General features: G+C 42.4%; 1 protein-coding gene and 1 non-coding gene across 2 annotated transcripts in view; both read right to left on the bottom strand.

Moving 5' to 3' along the window:
* Positions 1 to 3,876, bottom strand: part of LOC103019970 (pleckstrin homology domain-containing family G member 7) — a 69,382-nt gene extending 65,506 nt beyond the window's left edge. Inside the window, exon 1 of the mRNA XM_007165899.2 lies at positions 3,744 to 3,876. Within this exon, the coding sequence (XP_007165961.1) occupies positions 3,744 to 3,793 (50 nt within the window). The 5' untranslated portion in view covers positions 3,794 to 3,876. The remainder of the gene's footprint in view (positions 1 to 3,743) is intronic.
* An 8,441-nt stretch (positions 3,877 to 12,317) lies between these two features.
* LOC103008948 (pleckstrin homology domain-containing family G member 7) lies at positions 12,318 to 18,578 on the bottom strand. Its single transcript, XR_009009802.1, has 4 exons — positions 18,573 to 18,578; positions 17,022 to 17,088; positions 12,893 to 13,641; positions 12,318 to 12,383 (listed from the first exon to the last, which is right to left on the bottom strand). It is a non-coding gene; the product is annotated as a pleckstrin homology domain-containing family G member 7 (transcript).
* Between the last annotated feature and the right edge of the window lie 21 nt (positions 18,579 to 18,599).

The raw sequence follows: 18,599 nt of genomic DNA on the forward strand, positions 1-18,599 counted from the left end.
TACCTTCCTAATATTCTTTACTTTGCAATTTATTCTCTGGAAACAGGGAATGGATTGTAATTTCCCACACAAAATGTTTCACACGTCAGTGACTTAGCTGGGAATGCTCTGCCCTCTCTCTGCCCTCTCTGAACCTGTCTAACTCCTATTCATCCCATGAGATTTAGGGCTATGGATTATCTAAGTAACTTTACAGGAATAACTTAGATAAAATCAGGCTCAGATTTATTCAATTAGCTGCATTTCCTGGGATTTTAAAATCTGTTTTGACTTGCCTCTGTTCTTCTCTTTGTTTTTTTTATTGGAGAATTTTAGAGTAATGTTGCAGGCACTGCTAGCTGCCCAGCCAGCATGCATGCTCTCCACTTTTATTATTATCAAAACCCTGCTTTGTTGGGGGTGGCATGTGCCGAGTTAATGCACTGACAAGCCCTGACTCCCCTGCAGCTAGCGGAGGCCGTGTGACACAAATCTGGCCAACAAGATTTAAATGGAAGTTGCAGGGTGTGGCTTCTGGGAAAAAATTTTCAAAGGGGACAGAGGTGGCTAGCTTCTTCCATTTACCTTTTGCCCTTTGCCCTTCTTGTTGTCATGAATATGGCTTGATACCTGAAAGTATACCTGTGATCTTGCAAAGATAACAGCAGAACAGGAAAACAGAAGGAGCCTGGCAGGATGCCGACATCTGTCCTGGCCTGGGCTCTGGTTATAAGAGAAACATCCTTTATTTGCTTAGGTTGTTCTAGTTGGGTTGTTACATGCAGACAAATGCTGTCTTAACTGACACAGATCTCCTCATCCTGGACTTCCTTCTCCAAGAATATCATCTTTCAGCATTCTGCACTCTTATTTGACTTTTTCACCATCTATTTATGATGAGGTGTGTAATAAAATTGTACAACTTCTCACAACTCTCCCTTTCTTGTTATTTGCCAACCTGATGTCCATGGTGGTTATGAGGATAGAGGGGGCTGAATTAGGTGGGAGTTGGAAAAGTTACAGTAATTTGAATGAGAAATACAATTCTAGTTTCTTCATTTTGCAAACAGGACATTGGAACTGATACATAATGAATGAACAGTATACAAATCCAGCCAGGAATCTTCACAGTGCTATGCAAAAGGTATTCGGTAACATAAACTACTGGGAGCCCCAAGAAGTCCCCTGAAAAGAAATATTAGAAGCTTCCCTGTAAACTTTATACTTCTCTTGATAAAGACCCTGGAAGCATACAATGAGATTTGGTATTTATGGGGATAGAGGGGACTGGGAAAAGTACAGTAATTTGAATGAGAAATGTAAGCTAGGTAAACTTTGGGAAAAAAGTTTACTCTTTTGAGCTTCAACTCTAGATGGTACACAATCTGATAACTATTATGAATTTGGCATGAGTCTATAAGCTATCTTTATATTCCCTGGGGACCTCAGAGAGGCCATAACCAATGGTGGAGTAGAAGAATTAGCCTTCCCCGGCCTCCTCTAGGCTGGTTTACATGTTTCTCTTCCATGCTTCTACAGTTCTCTGGAGCAGTGGTTAAGAATGTGGAGTCAAATTGCCTGGATTTTAATCTTAGCTGTGTGACCTTGATTGAGCAAGTAACCTCCCTGGCCCTGACTGCCATCTGTGAAATGTAGACAATAATCATACCTACTTCTTGTGTCAGGATCAACTGATCAACATAAAGTGCTTAGATCCATGTCTGGAATTTATTAAGCTGTCAATAAATGTGATTATGTCGGTTGTTGAATATATTATGATATCATGTTCTATTTATGTGTCTGTTTATTCCACTAGACTGCTACCTCCTTCCTTGCAAGAAGCATGTCTTATAATTTGTGTTGGTGGGTGCCCATTTAGTATTCAATCCACTGTTACTGATGAACACCAATGAATAAAAGACTCTTCTGATGTTGTCCTCCCTCGAGGAAAGTATCTTATAAAACTATCTTTATAAGGTAGTTTTGCAGATTCATGTCTTATCTCCTCGCCTTTTATCCTAAGTTCCTACCTCCTGGTCTAAATCCCTGTGTTTAGTAAGGGCTCAATAAGTATTTGTTCAGTAAATGAATAACCAAACCTGTACACACTGAGTCATCCATTGCTCTCCTTTCCTGACGTGAGCTCCTGCAGAATGTGTACTCCAGTAATAGCTAGCTACTCACTGTTCTTTAAATTCACCCTGCACTTCATGCCTCCATGCCTTGGCTCAGGTAGTTTCCATCTGCCTGCCTCTCTCCACTGAGCCTGACACACTCATATTCATCTCTAAATTCCCACTTAGATGCTCTCCCTCCAGAAGTCTTTTCTGATCTGCTCAGAGAGAGCCAATTCTCTCCCTCCCTACTCCCACCTTGCCTCTTTATAATGATTTCATTGAAGGCTCATGCTGTGTCTTATATATCATAGAGTCTAAGCACCAATTATAGAACCTGACATAGAATAGGTAATTGGATAAGCTTGTTGAATGAATAACTATGTTGACCTATAAAATGATATCCAGATAGTCCTCAAATGAATTTGCTTTTCCATTCTGGATCATAAATGTATAATTATATGCATATACAATACACAAAGTGCAATTTGAGTCCCCCTCACAGCCTTTAAAGGTGATTAAGTTACGCCTATCCATTTCTTCCTTGTCTGGGCTACCTTCTGACATGAGGCATCCATTTGGGAGCACATAGGGCAGGTTTTGGAGTTCAATGTGCACATATGGAGCATCGGGAAGACAACTAGCTTGCATAGTGCTTGAGCCATGACCTTGGCTTTGTTGCCCTGGTGTTCAAAACCCAGTGATGCTCATTCTGGAAAGGGGGGCATGCCCCTGGAAGGGCATAACAGAAGCTCTGATGACATTCTTATGTTCATCAGAAGAGGGCACTGGTTAATAAAAATATCAAGAATTACAGTTATAACCATATGGAAACCTAGGAAAACAACAAGAAAGAACATCTGCACATACTAACATGAAGAGACATGAACTGGTGCAGAAAACCTGCCCTTGCATCACCCATGCCTGGCAGCAGACTAGATTTCTGGGCACTCTGCACAGGATCCCATGCTTGTGTCAGCCAGGGTTGCTCAGATCATTGGATTAGTGATATTAATGCAAATAGTTGCAATGAATTCAGAATGACTTTGCATTTAGGTCTCTTGGGGGGAGGGGTGTTGGTGGTTCCAAACTGGTATTTTATTTTTGCTATTCTAAAAGGACTGCTTCTCATAAGACATGGCATGCACAAAGGATCACTGTATCCAGTTCTGGATTGATTATCCACTGGAAGCAATCACTGTAATAAATTCAGACTTTTTATCTCCCTCCCCCAAACAAAATGGTATGTGCATGGGGTCATGGCATCCTGTGTGAAGAGGGTGGGGAAGAGAATTTTTTGGTACCTAATTTCCTCAGAGGGAGATTACACTAAGGAATGAGCTGATAATAACTGCAAAATGTTTGGGGTGTGGCTGGCAGGCCATTGTCACTGTGTAACTACAGTATAGCTTCTTGCTACCCTTTATTTGTTTGAAAAAGCACACTAAACAAACATCCATGGGAAACACTTTTTTTTTTTGGTTTTTGGTTCAATGCTTGGCTATTCTGGTTCTTTGTTTCAGGACAAAATTCTGGACCCAGGAGGTTGTATAACTAACGGGGTGCCTGACCCAGACTTCGCAGCCCTCTCTGGCTTGCCAGCCACCCCACTGCCCCCACAAACCCAAACACAACCACACTTCCACTAACCCTGAGTTGCGCTGCCCCAGGCCGGTCAGATCTGAAGGGACTAGTCCCATGGTTGCCGGAATAATCTTGTCTCCTTTCTGGTACCAGAATTTCTCCTTATTCTGTCTTCCGCTGAAGATCCGAAGGTCCACGGTGTGGGCTGGGACGGCAACAATTTAGAGAATCCAGAGAATGCTCCCCCTCAGCTGAGCAGGCCACACACTCATGCGTCACACTCAGGAATGAGCTTGTGCTCACGTGTTGGTGCCAGAAAAGTTTCTGGCGGGGGGGAAAATGTGTCCCCCAGTAGACCTCAAATACATACACTTTGTAAAGAACAGATTGGTCACGGTGAATATTATTCTAACTTAAAATCAGCTGGCACTTCCTGAGCATCGGCTCTCACTAGACATTCTGTTAAGAGCTTTACATGCATTATCATATTGATTTTCACAAGTACTCTATGAAGTGGAAATTACTGTTCTCATTATAGAGCTGAGGAAACTGAAGCTTAGAAGGACAGGAACTCACTTAAGGTCTCATTGTTAGTGAACAACAGAGCAAGAATTCAATTCAAATACCCAAGTCTGACTCCAGAAAGACTTGTAAATGGAAGGAGAGAAAAAGATACTACAAACCATTTCAAAGCACTAAGCGTTTTTTGAAATTGATATAATGGTGGTTATTACTTTAGATAAAAGAGGGTGTGTAGTGGGTTGAATGGAAACCCCTGCCCCCCGCCCCCCGCCCCAATATATGTCCATCTCTTCACTCCTGGAGCCTGTGAATGTGATCTTATTTGTAAAAGGAGTCTTTGCAGATGTAATTAAATAAAAGATCTCAAGATGAAGCTATTTTGGATTATCTGAGTGGGCTCTAAATCCCATGACCTGCGTACTTATAAGAGATACTTAGAGAAGAGACATAAATAGGAGAGAAGGCCACGTGAAGACAGAGGCAGAGATTAAAGTAACACAGCCATAGCCCAGGAACGCCTGCATGAAGAAGCAAGGAAAGGTCCTCCCCTACAGCTTTGAGAGGGAGGGTGGCTCTGCTGACACCTTGATTTTGGACTTGTGGCTCCCAGAATTCTCAGAGCATAAACTTCTGTTGTTTTTAAGCCACCAGTTAGTGGTAATTTATTACGACAGCCACAGGAGACGAGTGAAGGGGGCGATGCAATTGAATGGCAAGGGCACCTGACTTAGGACTGCGATTCCCAACTCTGACCTTCATTACGTGTGACCTTGGCATGTCGCTTCCCAGGGCCTCAGTTTCTTTATGTGGAAAGCAACTTTGAGTGAGACCCTTTCCATCCCTCATGATCTATGAATCGAGGGTTTACGTTTGCTCTTATCTTCCCCGCCAGTGGGTGGGGCAGTAATTACGTGATGACCTTTATCTTGGCAGAAATGTTTGAAGATGAATAATTAAAGCTCCTCCTTCAGAAATATGACAAATATATCATTTGCATTTTTTTAAGAAAAGATTCCTTGGGTTTAACATACACACACCACACTATGTATAAGATAAATAACTAGCAAGGACCTACTGTATAGCACAGGGAACTCTACTCTATATTCTGTGATAACCTATATGAGAAGAGAATCCGAAAAAGGATGAATATATGTATATGTATAACTGAATCACTTTGCTGTACACCTGAAACTAACAAAATATTGTAAATCAACTATACTCCAATAAAATTAAAAAATAAAAAAAGTTGCAAGTAAAAAAAAAAAGATTCCTTCTGTGCAGGGAGCTTAAGCCAAGGACTACTGGGCTGTAATTCCCAGGTGCAAATTTTAAAGGAAAATAACAAAGATACTAGAGAATATGGGGAGGGAGGTTTGCAACTGCCCTATAGTGATATGTGTGTCTTAATGGAGTAAAAATCTTATTGAAGGTACTAGTGTTTGGATAAGGCACAGCCTAATCCTTCCCCTCTGCTGTGAATGTTGCTCAATGGTTTTTTTTTTTTACCTTAATAAAAAGTACAATTGAGTTTTTTATTCTAATATTTTTTCAATTTCACTGCTGTAGACTGACAATAGTAAGATAACCCAATGGTTTTTTTTTTATCAGGCAAGCTTATCAGGCCTCATTCCTTATCTGATAGTGAAATTCATGGTAAATGTACCTTTTCCAGCAGGCGGTTTTCCAGTAATTGTGTGACTAGAGAAAGTAGGTGTTCTATTTTAGGAACCATAGTGTTCTACCCTATGGTAGAGATATAGTGCAAATGGGAATGCTTGCTTATAACTGAGTTGATCATACAGGAAGAGCCAATTAAGAATCAGTAACAATCTTTAAAAAAAATACCTTTTAAGAAATAATCAACAGAGAAATGACAATTCAACTGCCACTTTATGGAACTGTAGCTTTCTTGGTTAAATCTGGGAAATATTTTTTCATTATGAGTCTCACAAGATTGTTAGGAACTTTCCTTTGATTATAAATGCCCATTTTCTACCAAAATGTTCCATTTGCTGAAAATCCAATGGAGAAGGGAGGACGAATGGGGAGCCTCTAGCTTACTGTCCAAGGTCTGGCACAGAGTGGACACTTCATGAATGTGGAGTGAACAAATGGGACCCATCCCGACACAGTTTGAACACAGAAACAGAGACAGTCTTTGGAGTTCCAACTGCATGGAAAACACACCATGCTGTGACATCTTGGGCTCAATCAGTAATGGTTATTAACACACACGTGTTCAGAGCACCAGGGTAGCTGCTGATACTGGTAACTTTCTAGAACTCTCGCCGTCTTTCGAGGCTACTGCCTTCTCTGGATTAAGAGTCAAAATACTACCCAGTGGGATCAAACCATACTTGTACAAATCCCCAACAACCCAACGCACACTCAAGAGATGAACACAAAACAGATTAGGAAGATGGGGGAGGTTGAAAAGAGCTAGAGAGAGATAAACAAATAGCTGGAGGAGAAAACTTCCAAAAAGGGATCATACAATTTCCCCTACCAGGCTTGACCTAACCTAACTAACCAACAAATGCACTTCCTTTTTTCTTCCTTACACTTTCACTGAACATCTACTATGTGCTGGGTAGTATTCTAGACACTAGGGATACAGCAATGAACAAAACAGGCACAACTCCTGCTGTCATGGAGTTTACATTCTGGGGAAGCTGATGCCAGTGCAAGAATACTACATGGTTCCTGATGTGAAAGGAAGGTGCCAGTTCCCACTCTAGCCTCCAGCCATGCCCGGATCAAGAAGGCTTCCCTGATGCCCTGAGGCTGCAGTCTCCTCTTCCGACTAATTAACAGTATTCCTGTATCTCATCACAAGGGAAAAAACTGTAACTATGTGTGGTGATGGATGTTAACTAAACTTATTGTGGTGATCATTTTGCAATATATACATATTTCAGATCATTATGCTGTACACCTTAAACTTATATAATGTTCTATGTCAATTATATCTCAATACAATTGGAGGAAAAAAAGAAAGCAACACAATAAAATATGATGCTATGGAGAGCTGAGATTTAAATAAAGCAAGCAAACAAACAAAATAACCAATATGCCATCTATTAATCATTAGTTAGTAACTTTCTAATAAGCTTTTAAGCTCAACAGTTGAGACAGGGCCTTCTCCCCCTATGGCGTTACTTAGAGTTTACAGACAGTGCTAGCTACACAACAGGTTTTAGGTAAAAGTCTGGGGAGGATTTAACATTGTATTGAATCTAACATTTAGACACATTAGATGAGCTTCCTGTGATCGATCATTTCACTCTAGGGTCAGAATATTTTAGAAAGAATAAGTCAGTGACTTGCATACAGGAAGTGCTAAATGAATAAATGAATGAATGAATGAATGATAGTTTCTTAAAAAAAGGTAATATTTAAGTTACATGATTTATCATATCAAAAGCCTATTGGGGCTTCCCTGGTGGCGCAGTGGTTGAGAATCTGCCTGCTAATGCAGGGGACACGGGTTCGAGCCCTGGTCTGGGAAGATCCCACATGCCGCGGAGCAACTAGGCCCGTGAGCCACAACTACTGAGCCTGCGCGTCTGGAGCCTGTGCTCCGCAACAAGAGAGGCCGCGACAGTGAGAGGCCCGCGCACCGCGATGAAGAGTGGCCCCCGCTTGCCACAACTAGAGAAAGCCCTCACACAGAAACGAAGACCCAACACAGCCAAAAATAAATAATAAATAAAAGATTAAAAAAAAAAAAAAAAAAAAGTGATAAATCTTTAAAAAAAAAAAAAAAAAAGCCTATTGGATGGGTACTACTATTGACCCTTGAACAACACAGGTTTGAACTGAGGAGGTCCACTTACACGCAGATTTGTTTTTTCATGAAATACTACAGTACTACATCATCCGTGGTTGGTTGAATCCACTGGGTACTGAACCTTAGATAAGGAAGGCAGACCATAAAGTTATATGCAAATTTTTGACTGCACAGAGGGTCAGCATCCCTAACCCCTGTGCTGTTGAAGGGTCAACTGTATTTGTATCTCCACTTCACAGATGAAGCCTTTGAGGTTTTGAGTTGTTCACAGCCTTGCCCAAGGTCACGCTGCCAGAGAAGTAGAGATAGAATTCAAAACCAGGGAGTCTGATTCCAGTAATTCTAACACCATGCCGTGCTGCAACCCCCCACCCCAACCCTCCAGGGTAACTCCAGATAAATCTGGCTTTGGAAAGCGCTTTACTGGCATTCAGTGTTTTTGTCTGGTCTCTTCCTTGTCATTTTGTTTTCATGTTTTGGATGTATTTAGGTTTTCTTTCCTATTTCTTTTGAGCACTGGAAGGCTAGTCTGTTCTCATAGATGTAACAGTATGTACATTTCCTTTCTCAGTTTCAGGGCTGACTAAAAAGTTAGGTGAGACAGTTTTCTGTGATTATCGATTTTAAGGGCTGCCAGGAAGGTGTCCCTACCCACAAAATCCCCCCACTCGCTTCCTGATGTTTAAAATTCCACTAACACGGCTTCACTGCTCGGTTTCAAGTCATGTCCTGTGTTAAAATTCAAATACATCAGGGACAGATAAGTAACACTATAAGCCAGGCAGCCTGCCTATCATCTTTCCACGCATCCTTTCCTTCAGTAAGTATTCTGGAGACAGACTCTAGCTGAGTAATAGCTGCTGAGATGAAGGGTAAATAAGTGGTCTCTGCCCTCAGGAAGATCTTGTTTCTGAAAGGAGACGGATGTGAAAGAAATACAATACAGTGTTTTAGATACTATGATGGAGGCATTTATGAGGTGTAGGGAAACCCAAAGGGGATAAATACACTGCTCTACTTGGAAAGATGAGTGTGGATATGCCTTAAGCCTGAAGTCCTTCACACTTTAGTAAGAATGAATTGTAAAGACTGTTTTCCAGGAGGCATAGTTTGGTGATTGGAGAAAAAGGTTTAGAATGAGTGTTAATTCACTGGAATGTTATATATAGGCAGAGGGAACAACAATAAGAAAAAAAGTCCACAAAGAAAAACCTGGAATCAAAGTCAACACTGAGCTGATTTCGGAAATGAGAGGAGATTGGGCCCTTCTCACTTATATAAGCCTGCCCAATTGTCAGGTCATGTGTTAAAACACTGTATTAAAAGAAAAATTTTTGCAAAAGGGCTGCAAGGAAAAAAAAAAGTTGCTGTGATTGACTGACAGCCACAGAGGCAAGCATTTCTTAACTGAACATACCAGGGTCAGCAAACCTTCTCTATAAAGTGCCAGAGAGTAAATATTTCAGGCTCTGTGAGCCATATGGTCTCTGTAGTGGCCACTCAGTTCTGTGGTTGCAGTGTGAAAGCAGCCACGGACCGTATTTAAATGAATAGACGTGGCTGCGTTCCAACACAACTTTATTTACAAAAACAGGGAGTGGGCCGAATTTGGGCCATAGGCTATAGTCTGCTAGCCCCTGGTTTATACCATCTCATAGGCATATTAAAGGCCTAAATTAAATAAGTTTAAGTATGTTTTAAATAAAGTTTAAATAAGTTTTTGAGGTGAGGCCCCCAGCTCCTCAATGGACATCAGGGCCTCATGCAGAGCCCTTTACCTTACACTATCTGACTACAAGGCCTGGGAAGTAGCCACCTGAGCCCTTTGAACAAATGACTGCTGAAAAGACTGCAGTGACAGGAAGGAGAGAGAGAGAGGGAGCAAAAGACAGGCAGACAGAGGATCTTCGTGCCAAAGACGGTTAGCTGTTTACCAAAAATTCATGCTTCTGGTGAACTTTTGATTAAAAAAGTATAGATTGAGTGGTCTGCGGCTGATGCAAAATTACTTCTTTTTAGCAGTAATGCATGAATGTTTATTAAACATATTGTTTATAGTTACTTAGCCTTTCATTTATTCATTCAACAAACATTGCCTACTACATGCCAAGTATCGTACTAAGTCCTGATAAAAACAATACTGGATAATTCAGGGTCATTACCAGATACCAAGATATCTAAATTACTTCTCCTCTGATTCCCTGCTGTGATTTTCAGTAACCTTCCACTATTTTGTAGTATGTGATTGTGACATACTGAACCACACAGAGCTTTTTAAGGCCTCAAGCCCTCTGACCAAGTTTTCCCTTTGCATCTTTTACGACTATTTCTGTTATTGCCCCACAAAGATTCTGCAGGTCAATAAAAATCACCTGTTTGTCATCTTTTGCAAAAGGCTTGGTGTGTCCCATCAGTTAGCCTTTATATCTGCTAACTCCATCTTACACACAAAGCTGGACAGACTTTACCTGCTCTAGGAAGCATTCCTTGATTAAAGACTCTCAGATATATATAATCTCCATCCACGATGCTTTCTCTAGTCAACTATCCACTCAAAATATCCACTCAGATGTTCCATAGGTCCTCAAATTCAACATGTTCAAACTTACACTCCACCTACCCATATCCCCTTCTCCCCTCCAAGGTTACCTAGATCAGAGAATGGAACCATTTGCCACCTAACGGTGGAAGCCATAAGTTCAGAAGTCCTTCTTGACAACTTCCTTCCCCTCTCCCCTGGTGGTCTACTATTCACAAAGTCTAGGTGATGGTACCTCCTAAATATCTCTTGAACCGAGACACTTCCTTCTAACTCCACTGCCTTCATCAGAGCCTAACCTACTAACCTCTCATACCTGAACATTCTAATTGTTCTGCTGGAATCCACTCTCATCTAACTCTCATGTCTACCCTGTATCCATATGATCATATCAATCCATTCAGTGGTTTCACACTGCTCTTAGGGTAAAGAACAAAATTCCTAAACACCCTATTAGACTCTGCATGACTGACTCTAAACAACATCATCTTTTTCTGACACTACTCTCTTTTTCACTTTCTCTGACACATCTGAATTAGGTGTCCTTTTAGAGCTTTATTCTGGTTCACACCTGTGGAAGACTTCCATTAAAAGCCCCTTTCTTCACCAACCCTTGCATCCAAACACTTTGCCATATAATACTTAAGTGTTCTCCCACTGTTGGTGACACATAATTTCCTGCCCTTGAGTTCAGCCACGTGACTTGCTTTGGCCTGTAGAATTAGACAAGGTACAGAGCCCAGGGTCCAAGAAGCCTTGCATGTTTCCATTTATCCTCTTGAACCTCTCCCCTCACCACAAGAACATGCCCTGGGTAGAAATTTGGTTCCATGAAAAGGATGAGGGACACGTGGAGTGAACTACCTAGCTGAGCCCAGCCTGGATCAACTGATCCTCAATGGACACACAGATTTATAAGAAACAATACCTGTTTGTTGTTTTAAGCCACTGAGGTTTGGGGTGGTTGTTATGTAGCAATAGCTAGCTGATATACTAACACAATACTTTGTATTTGCCTATGGCTTTGTAAATATCCTCTACCTTAGCTGACATTTAGGTCAACTAGGGTTATAAATAAACAAAGACTGCATAGATGGATCTCATCCTTCCTACTATGAACAGCAAACTTGCTTGAGGATTGAGGTCCAGTAATAAAACAATAGCTAATTTCCTGAGGATTCCTCCATGACTTTCCAAATGAACTGAGGGCTTTCCCACCAATCCTACAAATTGGGTGGATGTAATTGGGCGTGGATCTTTCCCTTACTGCCACAGAAGCTCTTCATCCCTGAAAGAAATGGCAAATCCACTGCCACAGCTGGGGGACCAAGCTGAAAGTTCAGAGCTGGTTTCTGAAGTGACACAATCTACCTGCAATCTAGATAAAAGCACAGTCTGTCATAACAGGCATTTTAAAGGTCATCCTAGATTTAAACAGCACATCTTGTTCCTTTTATCCTTGTCCTCTGAATTTCTCTTTGAAAAGTTGTTGAATGTTTCTGGCCTTTACACTCTCTTCCTGACAAAACCTATTACTGGTGGATGTTAATTAAGCCACAGGACCAAGTCATTGACAATTCAAAATGAAAACCATGATCACCTGTGGCTGTCATACCCTGCCCCAAAAGCCACAGCAAAATGCTGGGCGCTTAAAGGAGACTCTTGAAATTAAGACTCTTTCACCCATAATATGAAGAGTGACTTGAGGGATGTAAAACAAAGTACCCTGATTAATACACCATCAGGTTTGCTATGTCAGAACAGAAGTAAAAGATGTCAAAGTAAACAGTCAACAGACTTCATAGCACTAGAGAAAATAAAGACACACATACCTGGACTGATGCAATTCTTCTCTCTGAAATAAATTTTAAAAATACATGTTTTAGTCTTGCTCAAACCCACCCAAAATTCCAAAGCAGACATCTTGAAGGGAGAGGTCAGTAACTTTCCTAGCTAAAATGTTTTGCATTTTTGTTTTCGGGGGAGAAGGTTAGAACATTAGAAATTTGAGTAGTTTGTTCTTTCTGCCCTTTTAAACCAGCCACGCCAGGTGGTCTTCACATAGCGTGGATTTGCAAGAGGGCCACCTTTACTATCTAACGACTGACAGACAATCTCTAGCCTGGGTCCTTTCTTAAAGTGCCTTCAAGTATACTGAAGAAGAAAGTGAGCTCGACCTCCACGCTCCTTCCCCAAACTGCTGCACCCCTTTTACTTGACAGCCAACTGTCCTAAAGACTGTGTGTCCCCCCAGCCGTCTACCGACACAGGACGCCACTCCGCGACCAGGCAATATGGCAACCTGGAGACCTACTATGCTCTGCATCCACCAAATGAGAGGCAGGAAGCTTAGAACTGTGTTACCTGAGGCCTGGGGAGCCGTGGGGCGCGGCTGGGTGCTGGCTGGCCTCCACTCCGTGGAAGGGAGGCCTGAGGAAGCGAGCCCTCGTTGAGGGGCTGAAGCACGGGAAGGGCAAACTCATCACTGGGCGCCATTTGGAGCTCAAATGAGTCGGCTGCGTTGAGTGCCGTTTCGGGGTCCGGAGGCAATCTTGAGTGGAGTCTCAGGGGCAACAGGGAGTGCGAAGACTCCTCTGGGCTTCCAAACAGCCCGTTGGAAAGGCGGTGCGGGGAGCCGGAAGACTCCTTGCAGCTGCCCGAGGCGGGTCCCTCCAAGGCCTCCTGCTGAGGCGGCGCATGCGCAGTGCCGTGCGCACGCCCACGCACACTCCCGCAGCTGCGGCCCCTTAACCTCCTCAATGTGGGCGAGGTGGACGCGCGGCCCGGCGCCTGCCGGTCAAAGTGGAGAAGTTTCCCCTGGTTCTGACAGTGCTTCTTGGACAGGCTTTCCAGGGGGGGTCGAGGAGAGGACCCGCAGTCTGGGGGCTGCACCTCTGGGAAGGATGGCTCCGTCTTCTCCACGCCGCTAAGGGGCCCGGTTGCTGGAAGCTTCCAGGGGACGCCGTCAGAGTTGCTGTTCTCCCGACCACACTGAGGTTGCTCCGTTTCCGCCTTCAGGTGCCTCCCTTCCTCAGGTGTGTCTTCGTCCTTTTCCAGAGAATACCTGCAAGCAGGTGGCTGCATCTTTAACGAGGACGAGCACAGTGCGGAATCTGTTGCGAACAGGGAGACGGAGGTGAGAAAAAAGGTGTCTGAAATTTCACATAAAAACTTCTAATTCACCAGAGCAGATAGGGAATGCCCAGTTAACGTTAGTATCTGTTATGTTTTGTAGATAATTAACGTAAGTGAGTCCAGTCTTCCCGTCTAAATTGTTTACGTATTGAAATTTGTTTATGTTACCGAATTAAGTCGTTTGGACCTTGCTCTGTGCCTCGATGGGGGAGAGTTCTTTTTCCCATTGGGGTTCGAGTAGGTGAATACGAAACCCAAGCGGAGATGGACACAGTGCAAGCTTTACTTAGTGGCCAAAGAATGGAGAAGCGGGAACCGCGTTCGCAGACCAACCTCTCGCCCATGTGGCGAGAGTGATTTTTTAAAGAGTAAAGACAAAGGGAGGAGGAGTGAGGCTAATTATGGGGAGGCTTATGCGTTAGTCTACCAGGAAGAGGCAGGGCTTTTTCCGAGGAAGTGGGGTGCCACCCCCTTTTTTGTCCTTAATGTCTGGTCCTGGCCGCCGGTAGGTGTGTCACATAATATGTTAATATAGTAAAATCAATGTATAATGAGACTTAGGATCTGTTGGCGTCAGATTCATGCCATCTTAGTCCCAGCTGGTTTCATCTGTTTTCTTCGTTCGTAGCTTGCTTTCTTATCTCTGGACGCTTTAACTTAAAGATTTGTGTTCACTCCTGCTAAAGGTGGGGTGGGGGGCATTTGGCAGGTTTTGAGCAAGGACACTCTTGCTAACTGTGGAGGTTGATGGGTTTTGATCAGAGACCTGGAGCAGCTCTGGCAACATTTACTGGTTACTTAATATCCCTTCCAGTTCAAACAAAAAAGCTTTTAAAAACCTTGGTGATCTAAGAGATTTCTTGGAAGCCACAAAGCTCATCACCTTTTGATTATTCCATTTTAAGAGAATCAAATATACTTCAATTTCCCTTACATTCTGCATTTATATATGTATGAATATGTGTGTATGTGCTTTGGAGTATTCCAGGGATATAAGGATGAGAGAACAAGAAAAATGAGACCCCCTTCCCTCAAGGTTTAAATTACAGAATGAGACATAATTTCAAAGATAGTGATGCAAAGTATTTGGCAAAAGACATTTTAGATTTTCTCCATCCCCGTGTTCTGAAAAAATAACTCACCAGTTTGAAAAGAAAAACTGAGATGTCACGCAGATGCTCTGCTTCTCGTGATTAGAGGTGCTCTCTATGATTCACTAATGCAGAATTACCTCCCAATTAAGCTCTTCCCGTGTTCAAGCAAATCTGATTCTACCATGGTGTAAATACGTTCATGGTGACATGGAAATGACTTACTGCTATTCCGGTATTTTGTAGTTTTCCATTTGAAGAAGGTAGTTGCCTGTGGGAAAGCATCAATCCTTACCCATCCTATCAACTATTGCATAAGAGGCAACTCCTGATTGTTTACAGATCTGGTGTGGGACTGTGGAGCAAATAATAACCATCTTGCCTTGCCATGGGCAATGTGGGAGGCGGTTTCAGGCTGTACATGGCTTGTTGGTGGATGGAACATCAGTAGTTGACCACATATTCTGAGATCTCCAATAATAACTGCAGCAAGTCTATAATTCTTTTTTTTTTTTTTTTTTTTTTTTTTTGGGCCGTGTTGCGCAGCTTGTGGGATCTCAGTTCCCCAACCAGGGATTGAACCCAGGTCACAGCAGTGAAAGCCCAGAATCCTAACCACTAGACCACCAGGGAACTCCCAGCAAGTCTATAATTCTAAAGCAATCTGTAACCCTTCAGGAATGGACGATTTGGACTGCCCAATTTTAAGGACAGCTAATAATTTACTCTTTTATTGCTGTATAATTTTAATTTCACTGCCAACACTTTTTAGAACTTTTTCTACTGTGTATTATTTACATCCTCAATTTGATAATAGAGAATACTGACCACCGGAAAATTCTTGATGACCTGTCCGCCTATGTTGTGACTCATGAGACTAGATGACGTACAATATTATGACTGTTTATTGTAGTTCCATGGAGACTAATTGTTACAGGTTTTTTATAGCATATGATTATTTACCGCATATGAAATAGCCTCACACTGATGTACTCCCTAGTTTTTAGTCATTACTTCTCCTTATAGTTTTGTACTTGCCTATGGCAGATACTTTGTTTCCTTTCATTTGTTTCTTCTAATCTGTTTCAGGGGTAGAAGTCCAATAACCCTGTGTCAAGAGAATTAATAGACTCTTAGGTTTATTCTTATCAGTAAAGGGGAGGAGCCCAACATCATGATATTGTCATGACAATTCTGTGAGATTGATTTGGGGGACTCTGTGTTCTCGTATGTTTACTCCCTGGCTCTCATCTGGTTTAAAGCCAAGTGAAACTAAAAGGTACTGGATTTTAGATTGGAGAGTTGTTTAAGGAACTACTTAGATACCAACTAAAGTCAGTTAGACTCTTACTACAAAAGAAATCTGAAATTCTTAATGCTGGGTTTGCTTTAATATTTTGAGCCGAGGACTCAAATGTTGCAGGACTTCACATATAGAACAAAAATGTATGAGGTACCCTTATTTTGGGAGTGAGGGGAGACAGCAATACCTGCTAGGAAACTTACATTTTAGTTAAGGTGAGGTTGAACTGGTTTTGATTTTAGATTGGTAATTTCTGGCTGATACCAGCTTCACAGGAGAAGATTGAAAAGACCCATTTTGACCACTGATGAAAACAGGTGTATTAGGTCTCTTTTCAGGTCCTTTACTGGAGGGCCAGTTCCTCATTCTCCCAACAAACAAATGCCTGAGCTGAGAACTGGAGTTCCAGGTACTTCCAACACACATACACACCCAGGGGACTTTATTCCGTTCCCCTTCATAGCATTGTCCAAGTTCTAGGCAGCAGCATGGTTAAGGGAGTTCAGTATGTTTACCCAGGCACTTGCATAATAGCTCTTTCAGAATTCTTAGTCCTTGGGTTTCCCCTCTGTTCTTGTGCCTTCTCCTTCCTCCTTAGAGGGGTTAGGACACTGCTTCAGATTTCCTTTCTAGTTGTCCTGACATAGGGTGTGGCAGTCTGTAGGTGGTTATTATACCCAATGGGACTTAAGGGTCGTTAAGTATTGTTTACTGGCCAGTGTCTCATATATTGGAACCAAGGCATTAGTAACTGCTGACATGACTCACGGCAGAACTGGAGAAACTTTAACTACAGCGCAGCTCTGGGAGGCCGTTTGCTGAGAAGGGGAGCCCAAGCTCTAGAGTTAACGATCTGCTTGCTCTCTTTGCCTCACCAGCTAGCCCTGTGACCTGGGATAATCCACTCCCCCTCTGTCAGCCTCCAGGCCACACTTATGAAAGGATATTAAAGTCCCTCCCTCACAAGCTCCTTGCAGGGATAATGGCTGAGGCTCCTGGGAGGCCTTCCCTAAATGATTATCCCCGTGGATCTGGTAGGAAGCCAAAAGTTAACAGAAGAGTTCAGGCTAACTCTTCTCCTTTATGTTCTCTAAAAGACTAAATCAATAAATGCTCATTATAAAGTAAATCCACCAGGCTTTGACCTCCCAAGCTTTAAGAAGCCAGCAGCCACCACCCACTCTGTTAGGGGAAGCAATCTCAGTGTACTCGAAATTAAACCACACACATTAATGATTCACCCATTCTACTTAGACCTGACCAAGACCAGCAAGACAGGACCAAGAGAAGCTGGTAGCAACAGGATCTGACCAAATGAAAAGTGCAAGAGGGAAACCCAGATAGCAGCTGAACGGCCTCTAATACCTGCAAGATGGTCTGCTTCTGAAGGTGACATTGTCCATGTGGGTCCTGACCAGGGAATCAGCAGAACCACACAGCGAGCTGCCAGGCAAGGGTTCGGAAGAACAAGTTCCACACCTGTAACAATGAACCCTCCTGGCCGAGCACAGGCACACTTGATGGGAGCTGAAATGAGGAACTGGCCTCTCCCCTCCTTAGAGACTTTTCTAGTTATTTGTTTATGAAAAAGCCTAAGGGGAAGCAAGTTCAGAATCTAAGACCACCTAAGAAAAAGTCAGGTGATTTGTTTCTACTGAACAGTGACTGATCTAATACAGAAATGATGCAGGTGTGGCTTTTTACTTCCCTTTCAGGTGCTCAGTGATTATCACTGATAGTTCAGTGAGACAGTTCTAGGTTTCTTATCTGTTTATTTTCTCCAAAGTTCTGAGAAGTCATTCCTTTCAGCCTTACTTTGCTTACATCGTAAAACATTTTGTGTGGATCTACTTACTTAGTGGAATGTTTTGATAAGCATTGAATAATAGAGGAAATGATCATTGCACTTGGGAACACATTTGTGAGCATTAATTTTCAAGTAGTTAAAAGGCAGATGGAAAGGCATTTGTATCTACCAGCATTCTCATTAGAGCAGTACCCTAGAGAACCTTTATTTGGTGTCTAGGTGGAGATATGGCATACATTCCCAAGAATGTACGCAGTCTTAAAAGATATTTCTGCAGACTCTTTACAAAAACAAATTCAAACGAATTATAATTCAGTCTAATTTACTGAAGTTGTCATTGTTCAGAATCATTACAGATACTTACTGTGAAGGTTTCTTTAGGTCAGTGGTTCTCAAAGTGGGGTCCCTGGGTCAAAAGCATCAGCATCACTTGCGAACTTGTTTGAAAGGCGAGTTCTTGCCCCTTCCCACCTCCTGCATCAGAATCTCTGGGGGTGGGGCCCTCAGTCTACGTTTTAACAAGCCCTCCCTGTGATTCTTACACGTGTTAAAAATTTGAGAGCTGCTGCCTTAGGGGGAAGAAAGGTCTAATTTATAGATGTTAGCTTTGTGATAACCCTTGCTTTAGTCTTTAATGCTCTCTTGTTGGTCTTATTAGAACATCATTTACTTAGAACTTTGAAAAATGACTCGACCGTCTCCCTTTACCGCCATTGTCACTGTCACTGCCAAACC

Source organism: Balaenoptera acutorostrata, chromosome 11, assembly GCF_949987535.1.
Source record: "Balaenoptera acutorostrata chromosome 11, mBalAcu1.1, whole genome shotgun sequence".
NCBI lineage: Eukaryota > Metazoa > Chordata > Mammalia > Artiodactyla > Balaenopteridae > Balaenoptera > Balaenoptera acutorostrata.